The 21023-nt window shown below is 37.7% G+C and overlaps 1 protein-coding gene across 1 annotated transcript; it reads right to left on the reverse strand.

The window, feature by feature from the left end:
* On the reverse strand, positions 9055-20823 carry AQP11 (aquaporin 11). Its single transcript, XM_005699500.2, has 3 exons — positions 20146-20823; positions 11843-11959; positions 9055-9140 (listed from the first exon to the last, which is right to left on the reverse strand). Exons 1-3 carry the CDS (start codon positions 20762-20764, stop codon positions 9061-9063), a joined length of 816 nt encoding a protein of 271 aa, XP_005699557.2. The 5' UTR covers positions 20765-20823; the 3' UTR covers positions 9055-9060.

The following is a 21023-nucleotide window of genomic DNA, read 5'->3' on the forward strand; positions in this document are numbered from 1 at the left end:
GGAGTGGGTTGCCATTTCCTTCTGTTAATTCTAAGAAAAGCCCTTCTGAGGGTTCTAATAGAATTGCTGCCATCCCATGACAAAGAAGGTAAAATTGAAAAATATTTTCATTACCATATCGCTCTGTCTGCTCTTATCTATGTAGATAAAACCAATATCTAATGTGGGGGACTTAATAACTTCAGATGAGAAATCAGAAAAACTTTTTGGGAGAGCAGTGGAACTTAGAATTGTTTTTAACAATAATTTTAAGAAAAATAGAAATATATAACTTGGGGATGAGAAGGCTAAATAAAAGTGTATAAGGCTAATTCTTACAATTTTATTTTTGGATTATTTTGAAGTTTATATGAATCACTGACAACAGTGCCTGAAAGATGATGCAGTAAATGGTAATTATTACCAATAGTAATTAATTATTTCCATAACAGAAAGAAGTGGCTACAAATACAATGTTAACTCACCCTTTAGAATACATTTGAGATGCCTAATATTTAAAATTCCACTGAGCAATTAAAAGAGATGTGATAAAATTATGCATTTTTTCTCAAAGAACCTTCAGGCCTTCACTACAAGTCTGTACTCTTGCTCTACAAACAAGTCCATTATACTTGAGCATCTAGTTTCTTTGGCATGTAACAGGTTAAAAAGGAGAAAAAGGTGGTTGCATCAGGCATATCAATAGCAGTAGTAGTAAGTAGTGGACAGAATTAGAAAAGCAAATACATATTACCCCAAAATAACAACCTTCATAGTGTATAATGCAAATATATATGAGGTTAGTATATCAATTTATGTTCATAAAAGTATGATCAAAATTACCAGCCTAAATTCTGGTTGTAAATAAATCCAAAACTGGCTAAGTTAAGCAGGACAAAAAAAGTATTAGAAGGCTATTTGGTAGCTCATGAAATGGGCATGAAAGCTGAAATAAACTAGGCTCAGAAAAAGGTTAGGGACTCCAGTTGGTTTACGTAAGATGTGATTCCTCTGGGTGTTAGGCTGATTTAATTGTTTTGTGTCTTTGAGTGACTGACCACAAGGTCCTGATTGGCACTCTGTATGTTGCCAGAAAACAGGAATATCTGGCCTGTTCAGCTTCTGTTGTGGAAGGGCACTGCCCTTGCCCAGATTCTCACAGTGGTGGATTACCTCAAATAGAAAAGATCCTTGGATACTGGCTTGCAAAATTTACAGCTGGGCTTCCCTGGTAGCTTAGTGGTAAAGAATCTGCCTTCAGTGCAGGAGACACGGGTTCAATCCCTGGGTCAGAAAGATCCCTGGGAGAAGGAAATGGCAATCCTCTCCAGTATTCTTGCTTGGGAAATCCCATGGACTTCCCATGGGAGGAGCCTGGTGGGTTACAGTCCATGGGGTTGCAAAAGAGACACTGAGGCTTAGCAACCAAACAACAATTGCAAGCCTAAACCTTAAAAAAAAAAAAAAAACTTTATAAGTTGTGGTTGTATTTAATTAAAGTTAAGATTTTTATAAAACAGGGAACATACTGTTTGTCAGAATTTATTTTTTTAATTAAAAAATTTTTGGCTGTGCTAGGTCTTCGTTGCTTTGCAGGGGCTTTCTCTAGTTTTGGCGCACTACTCTTCACTTCGGCTCAAGGGCTTCTCATTGTGGTAGCTTCTCTTGTTGCAAAGCATAGTCTGTGGGGAAGCTGTGCAGTAGTTGCAGCATGCAGCTCAGTAGTTATGCCGCATGGGCTTATTTGCTCCAAGGCATGTGGAATCTTCCTGGACCAGGGATCAAATCCATGTCCCCCATATTGGCAGATAGATTCCTATCCACTGTGCCACCAGATAAGTCAAAATTGAAAGTGCACCTGAGTCCTCCAATTAAAAGAAAAGATCCAGACCACTTGCTGAGTATAAAAATAATAATAAAGTGCCCATGAGAGACCCAAAAACTTCACTTAAAGGAATTTATTTAAAAGATCAATTTTCACATTAGGAAAAGTCTAAGCACAAGGATATGAATAGTATCTTTATTTGTAAAAGACTAAAAATAAACTCAATGTCTGTAATTAAGCCTGAATGAAATATTTTTAAAATTAATTTATTTTTGTTGGAGGCTAATTACTTTACAGTATTGTAGTGGTTTTTGCCATACATTGCATGAATCAGCCATGGGTGTACATGTGTTCCCCCTGCCCCCACTCCGTTCTGAACCCTCCTCCCACTGAGTGAACTATTTACAGTACCTCTGTACAATGGAAAACTATATCCCTTAAAAAAAAGTAGAGCCTGAGTACCATTACTCAGTAAGCTCCAAGGTCCATTAATTACGGTGGGGATTATATGTGTCATGTGCATATACATGATACATGAGAAAGTTATTTCTCGGAGAGGTAGGGGACAGAGGTAGGAGGGAAACTTGAGTTTTTTTTCCCTGTTGGTGAGTTGAGTTGTCTCCCCTCAAAAAGATGTTGAAGTCCTAACACCCAGCCTCAGAGTGTGACCTCATTTGGAAATAAGGTCTTTACAGAGGTAATCAAGTTAAAATGAAGTCATTAGGATGAGCCCTAATATAACATTACTGGAGGGACACATACCTGTCTGAAGGGAGAATTTGGACACAGATGACACGGGCAGAGAGAAAGCCATGTAAAGATAGATGGCTGTAGTGAGGCGTATACAAGCAGAGGAAAGCCTGAGGCTACCAGAGCTAGGAAAAAGGTCCAGAACAGATCCTTCCCTAGTGCCTTTAAGAGGGGTCATGACTTCTGACATCTTGACCTTGGACTTCTGACCTCCAGAGCTGTGAGAAAATAAATTTCTCTTATTCTAAACCACCTTGTTTTTATGGTACTTTGTTATGACCTTACCAGAAAACTAACCTGTCCCCTGCACAGTTGTATATTTTTTTTTAGTTCTACCAGTTTATTGCTACCAACCCATCTCCCTCAACCCTCATGCACGCATGCTCAGTCATGTAATCCCATGGACTGCAGCCCGCCAGGCTCCTCTGTCCATGGATTTTTCCAGGCAAGAGTACTGGAGTGGGTTACCATTTCCTTCTCCATGTATTTTTTTTTTTAATCTGAGGAATAGGGATCTGGGCTTTATATTGTCATTTATTTTTATTTATTTACTTGGCTGTGTCAAGTCTTAGTTGCGGAATGTGGGGTCTTTGTTGTGGCTCATAGGCTCCAGTTCTCATGGGAGTTCCCCAGTGGAGGGTGGGATCTTAGTTCACTGACCAGAGATTGAACCCACATCCCCTGCATTGCACAGTGGATTCTTAACCACGGGACCACCAGGGAAGTCCCTGTATGTTTAGAGTTTAGAAACAGTTTAGAGTTTCAAAAAATCAGAAAATTTATGTCATTCACTGTTTAAATGCAAAACTCTGCAGGTAAAGGAAAAGTTAGTTATTACCTAATTTTATAAATAATTTGTCATGAAATATTTTTGGCATATTAATAAGACTAATGTTACCTAGGAAATATTATGTCTAGTGAAATAAGTCAGGGGAAAAAAGTACTGTATGATATCACATATGTGGAATTGAAAAATAATGCAAATGAATGTATATGCAAAACAGAAACAGACTCACAGATACAGAAAACAAACTTGTGGTTACCAAAGGGAAGAAATGGAGGAGGAACAGATTTGAGATATGAGATTAGCAGATATGAACTATTAATATTATGAAAAGTAGATAAGCAACACGGACATATGCATAGCATGGAATTATAGCCATTATCTTGTAATAACTTAATAAAGTATAATCAATCACTATGCTATACACATGAAAATAACATTGTTCTCAACTACTTCAGGAGAAGGCAATGGCAACCCACTCCAGTACTCTTGCCTGGAAAATCCCATGGACAGAGGAGCCTGGTGGGCTGCCGTCTATGGGGTCGCACAGAGTCGGACACGACTGAAGCAACTTAGCAACAGCAGCAGCAACTATACTTCAATTTAAAAAAAGACTAATGTAACACATACCAACATAACTCACATACAATTAAAGCTCCCTTTGTAACCACTATCTCAAATAGTGGAATAACCACTATCCCAAATTTGGTATTTATTCAGAGGTAACCACTGTCCCAAATTTTGTATTTATCATAACTATATATGTGTTTGCATTTTTGCTCCATGTGTATATATCCAGTAAAACTACATAGTATTGGGTTGCATGTTTTGTAACTATTACTAATTGAATCTTTCTGCTGTTTTTCTTACTTAGCACTATAATAGTTTCATTCAAGTCGATAATAGGCAGGGACTTCCTTGTGTTCCAGTGATTAAGAATCCACCTTGCAATGCAGGGGCCATGGGTTCGATATCTGGTCAGAGAACTAAGATCCCATATGCCATAGAGAAACTAAGCCCACATGCCTCAACTGCTGAGCCCACTAGAGAACCCACAAACTGCAACTGCTGAGCCCTCACACCACAGCTAGAAAATCCCATGTGCCTCAGTGAAAGGTCCCATGTGACAGATCTACATACCACAGCTCAGGCCAGCTGCAGCCAATAGAGATGTGTCCAAAGAGATGTCTTTTTTTTGAAGTTTGATACAGGCAGCTCTCTAGCACAGCTCATTCACTCTCATGATGGGCATTTAAGGTTCCAGTTATTCATTATTAAAGCAGTGCCGCAGCAGATATTCTTACACGTCTTATGCTTATATGCAGTGTTTGTGTGTTGCAGTAGCTTTCATTTCATTACATCTGCAATAAGAAGTACCTTTCCGACCAACAGGACCCACAAATGTTAATTTCTGCTAATCCCCCCAAAAAAACTTTATTTAAAATACTTAAATCTTAAACTCTGCTAGATTTTGCTAAACTGTTCTCCAAAACGATTGTGGCTATTTATAATAATAGTTTCTACCATTAGGAAGTAAGATTAATTGCTTCTCTATATCCTTATCAATTTTTGACATTGCCAGACTTCTGAATTTCTGCCAACCTGATGAATATGAAAATAGAATTTCATGATTATAGTTTCCATGTTCCTGATTATTAGTGAGATTTAACACCTTTCTGCTTTGTACACGTGACTCTTTTATGTTTTTTTTGCCTAATTTTTTTTCTTAATCGTCTGTCCTTTATATATTCTAGACTCCAATATCCTAGTCTGTGACATGTCTTCATTTTGTTTATGGTGTCTTTTAAAAGCAAGAAGTTGTGGAATCTTGTGTGCGTTTAAAAGCAAGAAGTTGTGGAATTATTCCTTATGTAGGATGCTGTCAAGTGTAGTTATTCTAGCCCTAGCAGTCTAATACAGTTTTGCCATAGCATGTTTTTAAACAGTGTGAAGCAGCTCATAAATGATTGCTAAAATAGGGCAGTACTGTCCATATACCCAGAAATCACACTGATTCATGTGCAGTTTTTCCCAGCACATTATGTTTTACACCAACAGTTTTGTAATAGTTAAATCAAGGAATATATGCCTTTCAGTCTGAAATAGAGAGGTGTTGCATGATTTGATTGCTTTAATAGGATCACTCAATAGAAACATGAAATTATTGCAGTAATTTGGGCAAGAATAAGTAGATGGAGGCTTGACCAAACTATGCTGGTAGGCCATAATGAAAAGTATGAAAGCCTGCTACCCTAGAAAAATATGTGCACAAGAATGTTTATTGAAGCACTGATTTAATATTGAATAACTACAAATACCACCAATAGAGTGGATACACTGAATTTAACTAGAGCTGCATGTATTGAGTTATATGTTAGACAACAAAGTATAGATGTTTCATACACAGATGGCTATGAGTCTAGAGTTCAGGATGGTTGTATAAGCTGGACATAGAAATTTGGCAGTTATGATACAGTTGCTATAAAACCACAAGATTGGGTTAAATTACAAGGGAGTAAGTAGAAATAGAAAAGAGCTCAGAGGACTGAGCCCTGGGAAGCTATCATTTAGTTTGAAGGAAAGGAGGAAGAATAAACTTGAGAAGGCAATGATTTGGGGGAAGTGAAGTGATTCACAAGGAGAAAGCAATGAACTGCAGCAAATGCTGCTGATAGGTAAGAAGTATGAGACCTTGACTTAACAACATTAAAGTCATTGATGGCGTTGGCAAGAATTTCAGTGGAATGGTGGAATTGAAGGCCTGACTAGAATGCTTCAAGAAAAAAATGGGAGGAGGAAAAGTGAACTTCTTCAGACTCAACATCATCACATCTGCTTACCTAACTCTTCTTCTGCCCATATATTCTTACCTTTTGTCCTGTCTCTGTGAACCATCTGTCTGTGCTTCTAGCTAAGGCCTGCCCTTCGGTTGTGCATTTGCTTTTATCTTTTCTTACCTATTAAAAACTGTGAACCTGGGAAATCTCCCCTCCCTTTCTGACATCATCATTTTCTCTACTGCATCATTCCTCTCAGCATGTAAACATGTCAATATCTTTCCCACCTTAAAAAAAGAAATTCTTTCTTGATCCAATTTCCGCCTTTAGATACCACCCACATTTTCTTTGTTTATAGCAAAAGTCTTTGAAAGAACTGTCCTACTGGTATCCAGTTTTTCTTATATTTCATGTATGGAGGCAGGCATGGAATAAGTAGACAGTTGGAATTAATTAAATTTAGATTAAGCCAAGTGAGCATGAGGAGTTAGAGGAACAAGGGAATTAAGATTCTATGCAAGAGTGTAATTTAAGCTGCTTCAGAAGAGTAATTGATAGGGGAGAGAGATGGTGGTAGTATCAGTGGACCCAAGTTCCCCATGGGGGTTCAAAGTATCATTAGAGATAAAGAAAGTAGGGTGAAGTAAGCTGGAGAGAGGGGTTAGTGGTTGGGGAAAGGTGTTTGAGGTCAGAGAAGAGTCTGAATTATTGGTAATGACAAGCTCAAGGTTATGACCAAATTTGTAGCTGAGGCAGAAGAGAAAGGAAAAATTATTGAAGAGCCTTTCAAGTTCAGCCAATGAAGTGGGAGGCCAAGATACTGGAAGGATCATCTTTGTAAGTATTGAAATCACCAGCAAATGTAACTAGAGTAGTATAGAGAATGAGTTAGAAAGGAACTACATTCCTAAAAGATCAAGAAGGAATTGAGGGGGCTATACAGTAGATACAATAGATACAGTAGATAGAATTGCAGTAAGGAGTGCATAGGTAGAAGATGGCATGGTCTGATGACGTTATTAATGGAGGCAGCAGAGAAAAGAGCTAAGCTACCATTCGAGAGAGCTGCAAGGGGAAACCATGTCATCAGAAGTCATAACCTCTAATTCTGAGAAGTGAAGTTTAGAGAGCTGGGTATTTTCACAAAGTAACACTCAGTTTTCTTAAACCACAGTTTCATGATAAAGAGATATGAATTTTTTAAAATTATATACAGAAAAAGCCATGAAACAAGTGAAATTCAGCTTCATGTTTGGAAGACATAGGGAGTGGCAAAGGGATTATTTTAAAGGGACCAGGCTTTTTAATTTAATTTTATTGGGCTGCACTGGGTCTTAGTTGTGGCATGCATGATCTTTAGTAGAGGCTTGTGGGATCTAGTTCCCTGACCAAAGATCAAACCTAGGCCCCCGGCACTGGGAGGTTAGAGTCTTAGCCACTCGGCTACCAGGGAAGTCCTGGGACCAGTTATTTTGGTTGTAATAGCAGAATTCAGGCCTAATGTTGACTCATCTTTTTTTTTTTTTTTTTTTTTTTTTTTCAAGAGAAGCCAGAACTGTGGATTTTTGTGTTTTTAAAAAAATATTACAAATACTAACTTGTTTGAAATACTATGCAGATCAAATGAAACACGTCAGAGATTTCATTTAGCCATTGTTGCAAATTTTTGAACTCTGCTTTTGAAAATAGAAACTACTACCCTCTGTGTTTGCCAAGTTCAAGAGTCAAAGTCCCCGACCCTCAAGCTAGCTGCCTTGTTGGGTAGCCTGCAGCTTTTGAGTTCAGTCTGCAGGTTTATGGAGAGTGACTATCATAGGCTGATCACCAAGCAGCACTTAAATCACCTGGCAGTTTATCAGTTGCTTAACTGATTATTACTCAACAGATCTTATTTCACCCCCCCCAACTTTTTCTTTTTGCTTTCATTTCTGACCCTGATGGTGGAATTCCTTTGAAGAAGAACATACTTAGCCTTTCTGAACTTTAATAAAAGAAAGCTTCTAATAGAGGAAAACTTGAAGGTTCTTTAAGCCTGAAAAAAGCTGTTAATTCCTAAACAGACTGTAACATTATAAAATATTTAATGTTTCTTCAAAATCTCCAGTTTTCCTTTAGTCTTAATGATGACTGAGAAGATATTTTTGTATTGAAGTAGAAGTCTAAAGATGGTATTTGACTGTGTTTCACCTTGGGCAGAGCAGTAAACTCCCTTCCAGACTTAGTTTCCTTATCTGTAAAATGGAGATTAAAAATCCATTCCCTATGTACTTCATAAAGTAGCTGTTACAGTCAAATAATGTGAAAAGCTTAAACTTTGTATGAGTGCTTTAGTAAAGTCTGTTAAAGAATGACAGCTCGCCTAAAGCTTCTGAAGTTGCCTATTTAGAGAAAATATTTTAAATTAGAATATATTTAAAATTCAGGAGTCCCCATATCAGTAGATAATCTACTTCTAATAGCAACTTTCCCATTGAAAGATGACACTGCTGATGGTATCATTGTGCGAGGTAGTGGCTGAAAAGTATCCCTCTCCAGTTCTGTAAGTATGACTGGTTGTACTTTGTTAAAAATCTTGCTCGTTCGGATGATGCCTGATACACATACTCTTTCTTGGTCCCACCATTATCTTTCCCTTCTCACCCTGTACTTAGTTTCTTTTTCATCAGAATTAACAATTATCACTTGAGATTTATACTTAATGTAGAGTCTTTTCTAGCAGCATTTAATACACACTTAAAAGAACAAGCCTTAACTGGGAAACACAGGATACCTCATTTTCACAGTAATTTTTTTTTAAGTTCCAGTGATGAAAGCTCTAAGGCAGCTTCTTCAAAGGAAGATAATATTGATGAATCCAGTGCAACCAGTGTTGAATATTAGGTGATCAAATCTTTATCACATCCAGCTTGACTGTCCTGTAATTTAGTCTGAGTCTTTTAGAATAGTCACTCCTTTTTATTAGTTGTGTGGTTGTCATACAGCCATGGAAGGAAAAAATTGAACATCAAAATCATCAGCAATATACCTGAAAGACAAACAGTAAAATAAATAATATAATCTTTAAGAAGTTTATGATCAGTGATTATAATTTAAGATTATATACAATTATTTACCAAGAGATTTGTAGAGGTGTATTTAAAAGAATTAGCTATATCACTTCTACATAAAACATGTAGATATTTTGTTTTATTTATTTTTGGCTGTAGCACATGACTTGTGGGATCTTTGTTCCCCCAACCAGTGATCGAACCCATGCCTCCTGTGGTAGAAGCATGGAGTTTTAACCACTGGACCACCAGGGAAGTTCCATCATGTAGATATTTTAAAGTCTAATATTCTCACGTAATTTTTCTTCAACCATGAATCATTAAAAACAGTACCTACTTGGAAAAGCCAATAGGATCTAAATAATGAATTCAAAGGATAGATAAAATAGAAAGATCTGGAGTTCTATTTCTAGCTCCATTATTGACTTGTAAAGTGAGAAACTTGGCTTGGGTCTCCATTTTAATCTCAACCATTAGTAGCTTTTAGAACTGTATTAAGCAAAGTTTCTGAAACAAAAATTTCAGTTGACATTTTAAAACTTGAATATAAATATGCTTTTAAAAATCACATTAGTAAATTTTCATTTTTGAGGTCATATCAGATAAATTAGCATATGTATAATAGGTAATTTAAAAGACATTTTTATATTAAAGATTTAAAATTTTTCAATGGGAAACAGAGGGGACTTAGCCATGGCACTCAAATCACTGTCTAAGAGAAATCTGTGGTGGTTAATGGTTCTGTCTTAAGGTATGTAGGTTTAAAGCTCTATTGTTCAGTCACTAAGTTGTGTCGGACTCTTTGTGGCCCCATGGACTGCAGCATGCCAGGCTTCTTTGTCCTTCCCTGTCTCCTGGCGTTTGCTCAAATTCATGTCCATTGAGTCAATGATGCTATCTAACCACTTCATCCTCTGCCACGCACTTCTCCTTTTGCCTTCCATCTTTCCCAGATCAGAGCCTTTTCCAATGAGTCGCCTTTTCCCAGGTTGTCAAAAGTATTGGAGCTTCAGCTTCAGCATCAGTCCTTTCAGTGAATATTCAGGGTTGATTAAAGGTTAGGCTTAACGCTCTAAATCAGTTAAACTTAGATTAAGAATGTGTTTTTATCACATGCAGGTTTGATAATTTACTCCTGTTTGATAAGAGGAAATTAAGGTTTGACTAATATTTGGATAACTTAACAAATTTTAAAAAGATGAGCCTGTTTTGCAACCAGAAGCTTTCGATTAAAAAAAAAATCAGAATCAATCTAATTCACAAAATTTGACATTTTCTTTCTAAAGTTGGAGCTAGAAAAGAAGACATTACGTTTACAACTTCCTAAAAATGGAGTTGCAATTTTATAGAATCAAATATAATTTGCTAATTTTCATTATATGAAATGTATAAGCTAGAAAATTAAATCTATATACATCCTTACTGTCACATTTCTAACATCTTATTAATTTGGAGGAGGTGGCAGGGCGCCTGGGTTCAATTCCTGGTCAGGGAACTAGATCCTACGTGCCACACCTACGAGTTGGCATGCCGCAACTATATCCCATATGCCATGACTGAAAAAAAAAAATCCCATGTGCCATAATGAAGATCAATGATCCCATGTGCTGCAATGAAGACCTGGTGCAGCCAAATAAATAAATATTTAAAAACTATTAGTAGACCTGTCCAATTAGTGACCTTTTTAACTTCTTTGTGAACTTCAGTGACCTTTTTTTACTTCTTAAAAATCAAGAACAGATAATTTACCTTTGAAGAAGTTACTGGAAAACACTAGTAATGAATACATGAAAAAAAGTTACCGTTATTAGCAGTTTAAAATACAGTTTCTTTTTGATATTCTTCATGTTTAGTATAGATATTACTGAGCATAACAGATGCTAAACGTGAGGAAAAGTCCTGAATGACAGGAATGGAGGGTGAATGGGAGGAGTAAAGTGTCATGGCTATTCACACCTGTTATGCCAATGTTCTCTTCTGTAGGTATACCTCCCCTTCCCCTGCCCTTTTTTTTTTTTTTAACAGAAATGAGCAACAAGAAACAAAATGCAAACTGTGGATAAAAAGAAGAATGAACTAATAGAAGGCCAGTTATCCTCATATTCATTTACAGCTGTGAATTACAGTCAGGCTTAAAACAGATGATTAAACAAAATCAAGAAATGCTGATAACATATAAGAATATGCATATCATGATTACAGTTATTTTGTAACTTTTTTTCTGTTATTTGACCTATTTGAGAAGAAGAGTTTTACATATCTGACCCAGATAGAAATAACGGGAATGCAATTTGTGGAAAATTTTAAAACTACATTTATTATAGTTCTGTATTGTCTCACAAAATGCTCTTCGACAAAATGGGTCAAATGAGCTAAATAGTATTCTATCTGGAGCTCACAAACTTGAGAAAACAAATTCCTTTAGCAAAAAAAGATTATTTTTTAGTGGAAGTAATCACTCCTCACTTGTTTGCCCTCATATCTAAGGGCATATTAAAGAGAGATTAAACTTCAAACTTACTATTCTTAACTTGTTTCTTTGAAGACAAAAGGAGTTTTAACGGATACTGCATAAAATAAAATGTTATTTCAGACATATTTCATAACTTTTTTGTGACATTCCATATCGTATTTTAGTATATTCTAATCTTTTCATCATATTGAATAAAAATATACTTACCTAAAGAAGGAGACAGCCAATATACTATAAAAAACTGAAGGAATGCTTCATCAAAACACTTGAAATGCAGTGAAAGTGCCAAAGTTGGATTAAATATAGCTCCTGTTAGACTTCCTCCTGTAATACATATTAAGCAGAATGATATCAAACCATATATCTTACATTTTCTTGCAACTAGAAATACAGGGATTACTTAATAAAACTTTTATTTAGGTATTTAAGTTTTCTTATTCTGTAATTTTCCTTTGCAGAATCACCTGGCATATTGTAGAATATAAAAATAGATTATAGATTATAATATGCCAGGTGCAAAAAAGGCAGAAGGACAAAGGACATTAAGAGTTTTCATCCAGTGCTTTTCCTGTAGTATATTATGAAATACACATTGAAAGTTAACCTGCTCTATTAGTATTCCTACAGTTTCATCAAATAGATTTGGCTGTCCTTAACATTCAACTTAAATTAATGAAAATATAATGAAAATGTTGTTTAACTGAGTACAGTACCCCAGGATCCTCTTGAACAGAAATAACCTTGGTGTTGGAACAAAAAGTAAAATAGACCAAAGCATTATCATTGATTCCCCTTTAACTTGTCAACAAAGCCCTAAAGAAGTGACTGAATGGTATGTGAATTATATCTCAATAAAGCGGTTACAGAAAAAAAATTTAATAAAAAAAGAAGTGACTGAGTAATCATGAAAGATGAGCGCAAATTCTAACTGTTGCCTGCTTTTCAGGACTTAGGGTCCAGCTCTTCACTTAGGCTCTCTCTGAGATGGGGCCCAGGAATTTTATAGCTGTGGCCACACAGCAAGTGAGGAAAAGCGAAAGAGGTTGGACTGGCTGTCCAGTGGTACTCACCAAAACTGTGGCTCAGCTTTTCAAAACATACCCTGATTGTATCCCTGAGATAGAGACATTTCTGGTGGTGGTTCCATGTGGAAGCTTGAGCACACTCCTCTGCCTCTAACTTAGCCACAGCAACAGATCAGAGATCTTCACAAATTTTACATGGACACATGCCACAAGAGCATGTTAACAGTTTTTATAAAATGATGTGAAATAAAATTGGAGATTAAGTGACCTTTTCATAAAATTTCACACTTGACAGGCTGAAAACATTGAAGCTGTGTTGAGATAAAGATGTTGAGAAATGAACTGAGTTCACTCCATGGCTAAGAGTTTTTTCCTAGCATGCCAGCCTCACGGCACGATTCATATTCATGCCTTAGCAATTATGAATGACATCACATCATGGACCTTCAGAACCACTCTTGAATAGTCAAATCCTGGAATATTGAGCCTGCAACTGCCAGGGGCCAGCAGAATTATTTGGTTGGCATGTGGTCATTTCAAATTAATGCCACAAAAAATTATTGAGTTCTTATGTTCTGCATACCATGAACAGAAAGGTAAGAACTCAGACAGATCTTTCCACACAGATTATACAATAAAATATAATATGTACAGTGATAATACAAGTGACCTGTGACTTTCTAAAGCATTTATCAATAGACAACCATTACCTTCATGATTAGGTTGCTTCAGTATTCCCATTAGGTCTTTGGTATTTCTATTAGGCCTAAGAACACTATCATTTGTTTTTTGTTTTTGTTCTTGATTTTTTTTGCCGGGTGACACGCGGGTTTTAATGGCATTAACACCCAGGAGTCACGCGTCGGTTCTGGGGGCAACATCTTCTGGGGACTGGGGCTGCTGCTTCGCTGGCTGTGACCTTCCAGTCTACTCTGCAGCCTGAGGGACTCAGCACCAGAACCACCCGACCACCAATATCATTTGGTTTTATACCACGCTAAAACTCCAGTTACTTCATACTCTTTGTCTTCTAATCCTCCCATCACCAGTTCTGCTCAGTATCACTTGGTAGATGCTGCTTCTCCTAAGATGTACAAGTCTGTTCCTCTCTCTTGAGTATGGGCTGGCTTTGCAACTTGCATTAACAAATAGAATGCAGCAGAAGTGATGCTATGTGAATTCTGAATGGGAGGAGCAACACTGAAATCTAGGTTCAGGTCTCAATAAATCTATCATTGGCTTCTACTCTTTGCTGTGTTGGAACAATACAATGACCATGTACATGAGTTGGTCTAGGCTGATGGAGGATGAGAGGCTACGAGGGAAAAACTGAGGTATCTTAGATGGCTGTTGGGACCAACTGCTGGACACATGAGTAAAACACCTTTGCTCTTCAAAAGAAACTGTCCAGCTATATGATCTCAGGGGAATTTCCTATCTAACCCACAAAATCATGAAAAAACAATTGTTATTTTAAGCATTAAGGGTAAGTTAACTGATTCAGAAATCCATTGTGTCAAAAGTTCCAAAACATGGCATTGGCTTTGATATTTTAACTGGATCATTCTTTGTTGGGGTTCTCCTATGCACTGTGGGATTTTTAGCATTCCTAGCCTTGACCCATTAAATGTCAGTTGCATATTCATCTCCCCCATGTAACAAACAAAAATGTTCCCAGACGTTGCCAAAATTGTTTCATTGAAAACCACTGTCCTAGAGAACTACTGGTACCTGTATACTAATAGACACATACAAGGTTGTTTATTTATAATAGCAACAAACTGGGGCAAACCTAAATGTTCATTCGTAAGAAAACAGCTAAATAAATAACTTTATTATTAATTTGGAATGCTGTTCAGTATTCAAATAATAAGAAAGATCTCTTTACTAACACAGATCTCCAAGATAGTATCATTGAACCACACCACTAAAAATACTGCAGAAAGTAAGGTATGATTCATCTTAATATGAACACACATAGGGGACGACAGAGGATGAGATGGCTGGATGGCATCATTGACTCGATGGACGTGAATCTGAGTGAACTCCAGGAGTTGGTGAAGGACAGGGCGGCCTGGCATGCTGCGATTCATGGGGTCGCAAAGAGTCGGACACGACTGAGCGACTGAACTAAACTGATAATAGTTTCTGTAGGGTCCTATCAATATGTACAATAAATGTACATAAGAGTTTGGAAGGACACGCAGGCACAGAGGACTAGACTGGTGAGAAGAGGAGGCAGGGAAGGAAAGGGGACAGGTATGAAGGATGGTAATCAAAAGGCATTGAGAGTCTCATTGGTAGTGTTTCCATTATTTACAAAAAGAATACATTCATGTATTTTGTAGTTAAATATGAATTATTTAAAAAGTAAGAATTATCCATCAGGCACAGAACTTGGAGAAAATGACTCTGAAAAATTAGTTACTATGTATTTATGTCTGGAGGGAGGAAGCCATAACACCTGTTGAAGAAGAGGAATCAACAGGGAGATCCAGCTGGCTGCCAAGAATCTCAGAGGACAGTGTGAACTCGGTGAAATTAGGACAGTCAAAAGACAGAGTTCCAAATCTGGTAATTATAGAAACTTGTGTGTCTCAGTGGAGAAGGAAATGGCTACCCACTCCAGTGTTCTTGCCTGGAGAATCCCAGGGACGGGGGAGCCTGGTGGGCTGCCGTCTATGGGGTCGCACAGAGTTGGACACGACTGAAGCGACTTAGCAGCAGCAGCAGCAGCAGCAGCATGTGTCTCAGTACTAAAGCAAATCAAGTTCTCTGTGACAGAATGACACTAAAATCATGCAAGACTTGTATAAAAGCTAGAGTGTCAATTAACTGATTTATAAATGCAATCACCCTTTCCAGTGACCAGACATCTATGCCAGTTACTGTGGGAAGAACTTGGAGTACATTATTTTTCATGATACTCTGAAGCGATAGTGTTATTCTCCATTTTAAGGATGAGGAAACAGACCTAAATTGTCTACCCTAAGGACACAGTCCAACTCCAAGAGGCTTATGCTCTTTACCACTGTATTATACTGGCATGAGAAAAAACCAAAATATTTTGTGCCTTGTTTGAAGCTGTTTTTCATTTGTAGATTGGAACCTATGTCATTATGGTTATTGTGTTAAAAGTAAATATATATGTGTGTGTGTATATATATATAAAGGACTTAGCTCCCTTCTTTGACAAATAATCTATCCAAATTCTTCATGACTTAGAAGGACTCCAAAAGCTCCTGAATGGAGTAAAAATGAAATTACTTTGGACATTTTATTAGGCTTATTTTGGAAGCTCTTAGACATAAAATATGGAATACCCAGATATGTATTATTTCTTTTGATTTTTTTAAGTGAATAGACTCTTTGCTATTTCATTCATTTTACTCATTCTAAAAATAATGAGTATTTATTTGTAACAGGTGACACTATGCTCAGTCCTGGTTATGTTTCATAATGAATAAAACAATTTTAGTCTCCATACTCATAAAGCTTACTGTCTGGTGGAGGAAGACAGGTATTACATCAGAAAACAAGTATATAAACAAAAGTTCTGCAAAGGAAATGAACAGGGTACACTAAGAAATACAACCTACTTGGATGTGTAAAATAGATTTTTTTCCAATATCTAATTAATTTATGCAGTTCTCTCTTATCCTAGTCATTGAACCAAATTCCCCAAACCTAAACCTTCCTAATGGAAGATTTGCTTGAAATTTGCATTAATCGTTTTATAGTTTTAATACATTAATAACTCACAAAGCTTTTTTTCACTTTATTTGGGAAGCCAATAAATACATAAGTATTAAAGACATCAGTGGCCTCCATCTGCACAAATGTGCAGGGTGCTAAATCAATAAATATGCAATCAGATGCTTAGTCGTTGGCTATCCAAGGAGCCTGTAGCTCTGTTGCTGAACAGTTATGTTCTATAAGCTTAAATAATCAGTTCTTTTGATATGACCTGTATTAGAGACTTCTGGGTATCCTCGCATGCAAGTGATTAAAGAAATATCCCAGCATGCAACTTAGTCAAACTAATACTAATATTATCTTGGTGGTGGTGGTTTAGTTGCAAAGTTGTGTCCAACTCTTAAAACCCTATAGATTGTAGCCTGCCAGACTCCTCTGTCCATGGGATTTCCCAGGCAAGAATATTGGAGTGGGTTGCCATTTCCTATTCCAAGGGATCTTCCCAACCTAGGGATCAAACTCATGTCTCCTGCATTGCTGATGGTCTCCTGCATTGCAGGTGGATTCTTTACCGCCAAGCCACCAGGGAAGCCCAATAGTATTTTAGAAATTACAGAATGAGAGAGAGTGACATATTGAAGCAACTTGTAACAATTCCTGACTTAGCTAATACTTCCCCTGCCTTCCCTTCCCTATCTATTCTTAACTCCTTCCTGCAGAGTCCTTATGTCTGCCTGATGAGATACACACTGAGCTAGTCCTGAAACAGTTCACTCTATTTAAGTAGCTCTGACCTAAAGTTATGATTTATATCCATAGAAAATAATGGGGAGTGATATGGCTTAGGGCAGCATTTCCCAAAGTATGCTCTCTTCTACTACACATTCCTAGACAAAAGTATTCCTGTGTTTGAAAAACTGTTCCATATCTTTCTCTTGGAGTTTCACAATAAACAGTAGCATAATAAAACTCTGTGAGTCCTAAATTAGAAAATCTGCTTAATCCAGTGTTTGCTAAATTTATTTGGTAACAATCCTTTGTTAAATTTTGTTATGGTACGGTAAAATATATGCCATTTTAACCATTTAAAAGTGTATATTCATGGCACTAGTTATAATGTTCAACCATCACTATTTCTAAAATTTTCCATTGCCCCAAACAGAAATTGTACCCATTAAGCAAAAAAATCCCTATTCCTCCTTGCTGCCCAACCCATGGTAACCTCTATTCTACTTTCTGACTGGATTTGCCTATTCTGAATATTTCATATAAAGTCAAGTCATATAACGTTTGTCCCTTTGTTTCTGGCTTATTTTGCTTAGCATAATGTTTTCAAGGTTCATTCCTATGGTAGCATGTATCAGATCTTCATTCCTTTTCATGGCTGAACAATATTCAATTGTATGTATATATTTTTGTTACTTTTTAGGAGCATGCTGTAAAATGCTGATAATGAAATGAGTATAAGCTTTAGTGTAAATCTGAACCATGGTTCCAGCTCATTCTGTTAATAGCTGTGTGATCTTGAACAAGTCATTTTCTGTTCCTAACCCTCACTTACTTCACTTAAAATGGGAATAATGTATTTATTCATCAGTGGGTTGTTGTAAGGATTAAATACCAAAACTCATAAATTTCCTATATGCTTGCACACTGCCCAATGAATATTTTTATCTACCTTATTTGGCAGAAAAGGAACATCATAATAATCAATATCTGTAACAACAATAAATAATTGTTAGGTTCTGTCCCAGCAGTTTTCATCGCTGTCCAATATGGTACTCACTAGCCACACATGGCTGTTGAGTACTCGAAATGTTGTGACTGAAGAATTGAATATTTTAGTTGATAATCACATGTGACTAGTGGCTGTGATGAACTGACCAGCAAAATCTAGACTGGAGCAGTGGTTCTCGGCCCTGGTTTCATATTGAGATCACCTGGGAAAATTTTAAATCTACCATTGCTTAGGCTCCTTCACACAGCAATTAAATCTTATTTTGTTTTTTCCACAATTAAATCTTAATCTCTCTACCCAAATATGGATATGTTTAAAACACTCCCCAGGTGATTCCTATGCAGAGGGAATGTTGAGAACCACTGCTCTAGCCATCCTTTCAGTCTCTCCTCCTCCATCAATTAGTAGCCTCATTTCAGCAATGTCGATGTTAGTAATGTGAGGGGAAGGAAAAGAACATTTCTGGATATCTTAAATTGTTATATTATGGGTCCTTTCCAATAACTCTCCTTATATTTATGTATAATTTTAAATATTGTTTTTCTTCTCTCAAACTCTTTGTCACTTATAAAATAGATACTGGCTAATATTATATACAGTATTACTGTTGAAATCATAAATATATTAAAAGTACAAAAAGGAAGAATACCAATTTATAGATTATCAAGAGAAGGATAAGGAACTCTGTATAACATTGTATTAATTTAAAACTTTTTTTGGGGGGTGCCCCTGTGGGGCATGTGAAGTCTAGTTCTTTGGACCAGGGATCCAACTTCACCCACCCCCCTGCTCTGCAGTGGAAGTGAGGAGTATTAACCACTGGACCAGCAGGGAAGTCCCTAAAACATCTTTTAAATGTTTACCACATCTTATTAAAGTACAGAGCTAAATTGTGGCATAACTTTTTGCAAGGGATGATTCTGTTCATATACAGGGGATGTTTCTGCTTTAGTCCAAACATAAAATTTTAATAAGCAACTACTCACCAACTCCTCAGATATGCACATATCCTTCCTTCTTTCCTATACCACTCATTTCCATCTGAGTCTACAAAAAGGATGGTACTAGATTTTTAAGAAGGTGAAATGAATCAGAAAGGCTTTCATTTTACCTAGGAAGTCGAGCATATGTTTAAAAGCCCTTATCTTAAGGTTTGCTTCTACTCATAGTTTCCCTTTCAATGGGCAGAAGACAGAGTCTTACTACTAATTCTTTTTATTAGATTCCTACCTCCAAAACATTTTACAATTCAGATAATAGTTCTAGTTAAAATATTCTATTATGATCATTTAAAATGATGTGCTTCATCATTGCTTTTCAAATTTCCCTATCCTATTTAGAATATTTTCCTGTCCTATTTAGAATATCCACTATATCTAAGATCTGTCAAGGTAAATACGATTTACAAAAAATCAAGCAGATTTCTCAAGAATAACTTTTTTCTCAAGAATTTTCTCAATAATTATTTTTTAAAAATCTTTGATTTCAAGCAAGTTTTGATTTTAAAACACATCTTTCTTGATAGGCCATTAAAAGTTCATTTCAAGACGAATTAGGAAATAAATGATTTTAAGTAATTTTGTAGAAAAATAAATAGAACTATAGAATTTTATTTCCCACTCTTACTACTAGCTAGTCATGTAGCTTGTGCTTTAAATTGGAAGGAACTTTTGAAAGCCAGGATCATTTTTCAGCGAGAGCCTCAGCAAGGATCTATATACCAAGTGGGCAAGAGGTAGCCGATGTTATCTTTTCTCTCTACTATTACAACAATCCCTTTGTAGGATACTTGAACCTTTGGCAGTATCTCACATGATCTCTGTTTCAGCACAGAAGTGGCTTTCTCTGGGTGTTAAAAAGAAAGCACTGAATGGAGGATCTATATTTGGACCCGATCGGTAAAGAATGAGCTGTAAAATGATTAGAATTACGGAAATACCAATACTGACATTACAGAAGCTAGTAGTTTCGAATGTATCCTGGCAAAGAACTTAAGAGTCTTAAGTCATAGAAGCTCCGGGCGTGCCCAGTGTTTTGTGGGAATAACAAACCTGCATAAACCAAAAAGGTGATGAGTGCTGACAGCAGGTGGATACGAAGCTTGGTTCGGACCTCCTGGAAGGGCAGCAAAGCGCTGTGGAAAATAAAGGAGCAGACAGCCTCTATGATGACCGCTTTGGGCAAGTCCACTTGAATGGGATTCCTGCAAGCGAAGCTCCTCTCGCTGACGTGGTACTTGGTCAGCCCCAGGCTCCACAGGGCGCCCATGCAGTACCTGCTGCACAGGGCACCAATCAGCTGAGCTAACAGTCTAATCGCACCCGTCTCAGCGGACATTCCCCCCAGCATCATCTGCATCATCACGCCGCACGGGTTGCTGGAGGTGCCCACCAGAGTCAGGCCATGCACCAATGAGAAGAAGTAGATTAGCATCAGCGGCCAGGTGGGGTGCAGGGGTTCCTGCTCACTCAGCAGTTGTAACTCATGAGTGCAGAAGCAGAGCTGGAAGGTGGCCAGAAACTCCAAGACGAAGGCGTGGGCCATGGGCCCGTTCAGCTGCTGCCGGGTGACCACGCGGGCTAGCCCCATGAACAGCACGATCGACAACATCAGCCCCAGCGAGGTGCAGGTATCCTGCATCTCGGGCCAGAGCCCCCGTAGCGCAGTCATGGCTCTCTCAGCACCAGACTGGGCTGTCTGCTCGGGCTCGGCAGGAGGCGGTCTCTGGGCCCCAGTCCTAAGTCCTCAGCCCCGCCCCCTCCTCACGCCCCTCGGGGCGGGCCGACTCCAGACCAGCTGGAGGCCCTGGGGGTGCCACGCGGAAGGACTCCTCCCCATCTCCCCGGCTCAATGCTAGAGTTTTGTTGCCAGAGCCGGGGAGGAGGGGAGGCGACGGGCCGCGAGGAGAGCTCTGCCAGGGCACCGTCTG

This window comes from Capra hircus, chromosome 29 (genome assembly GCF_001704415.2).
Source record: "Capra hircus breed San Clemente chromosome 29, ASM170441v1, whole genome shotgun sequence".
Taxonomy (NCBI): Eukaryota; Metazoa; Chordata; class Mammalia; order Artiodactyla; family Bovidae; genus Capra; species Capra hircus.

Excerpts from the sequence above, each read along its gene's own strand:
- AQP11 (XM_005699500.2), bottom strand. The coding sequence starts at position 20,764 with ATGACTGCGCTACGGGGGCTCTGGCCCGAGATGCAGGATACCTGCACC. Across the intron at positions 11,960-20,145 it reads CACCTTTTTGGTTTATGCAG|GAGGAAGTCTAACAGGAGCT; the intron begins GTTTGTTATTCC and ends TATGTATTACAG. Across the intron at positions 9,141-11,842 it reads TTGGCTGTCTCCTTCTTTAG|GTATATTGCTGATGATTTTG; the intron begins GTAAGTATATTT and ends TTTGTCTTTCAG.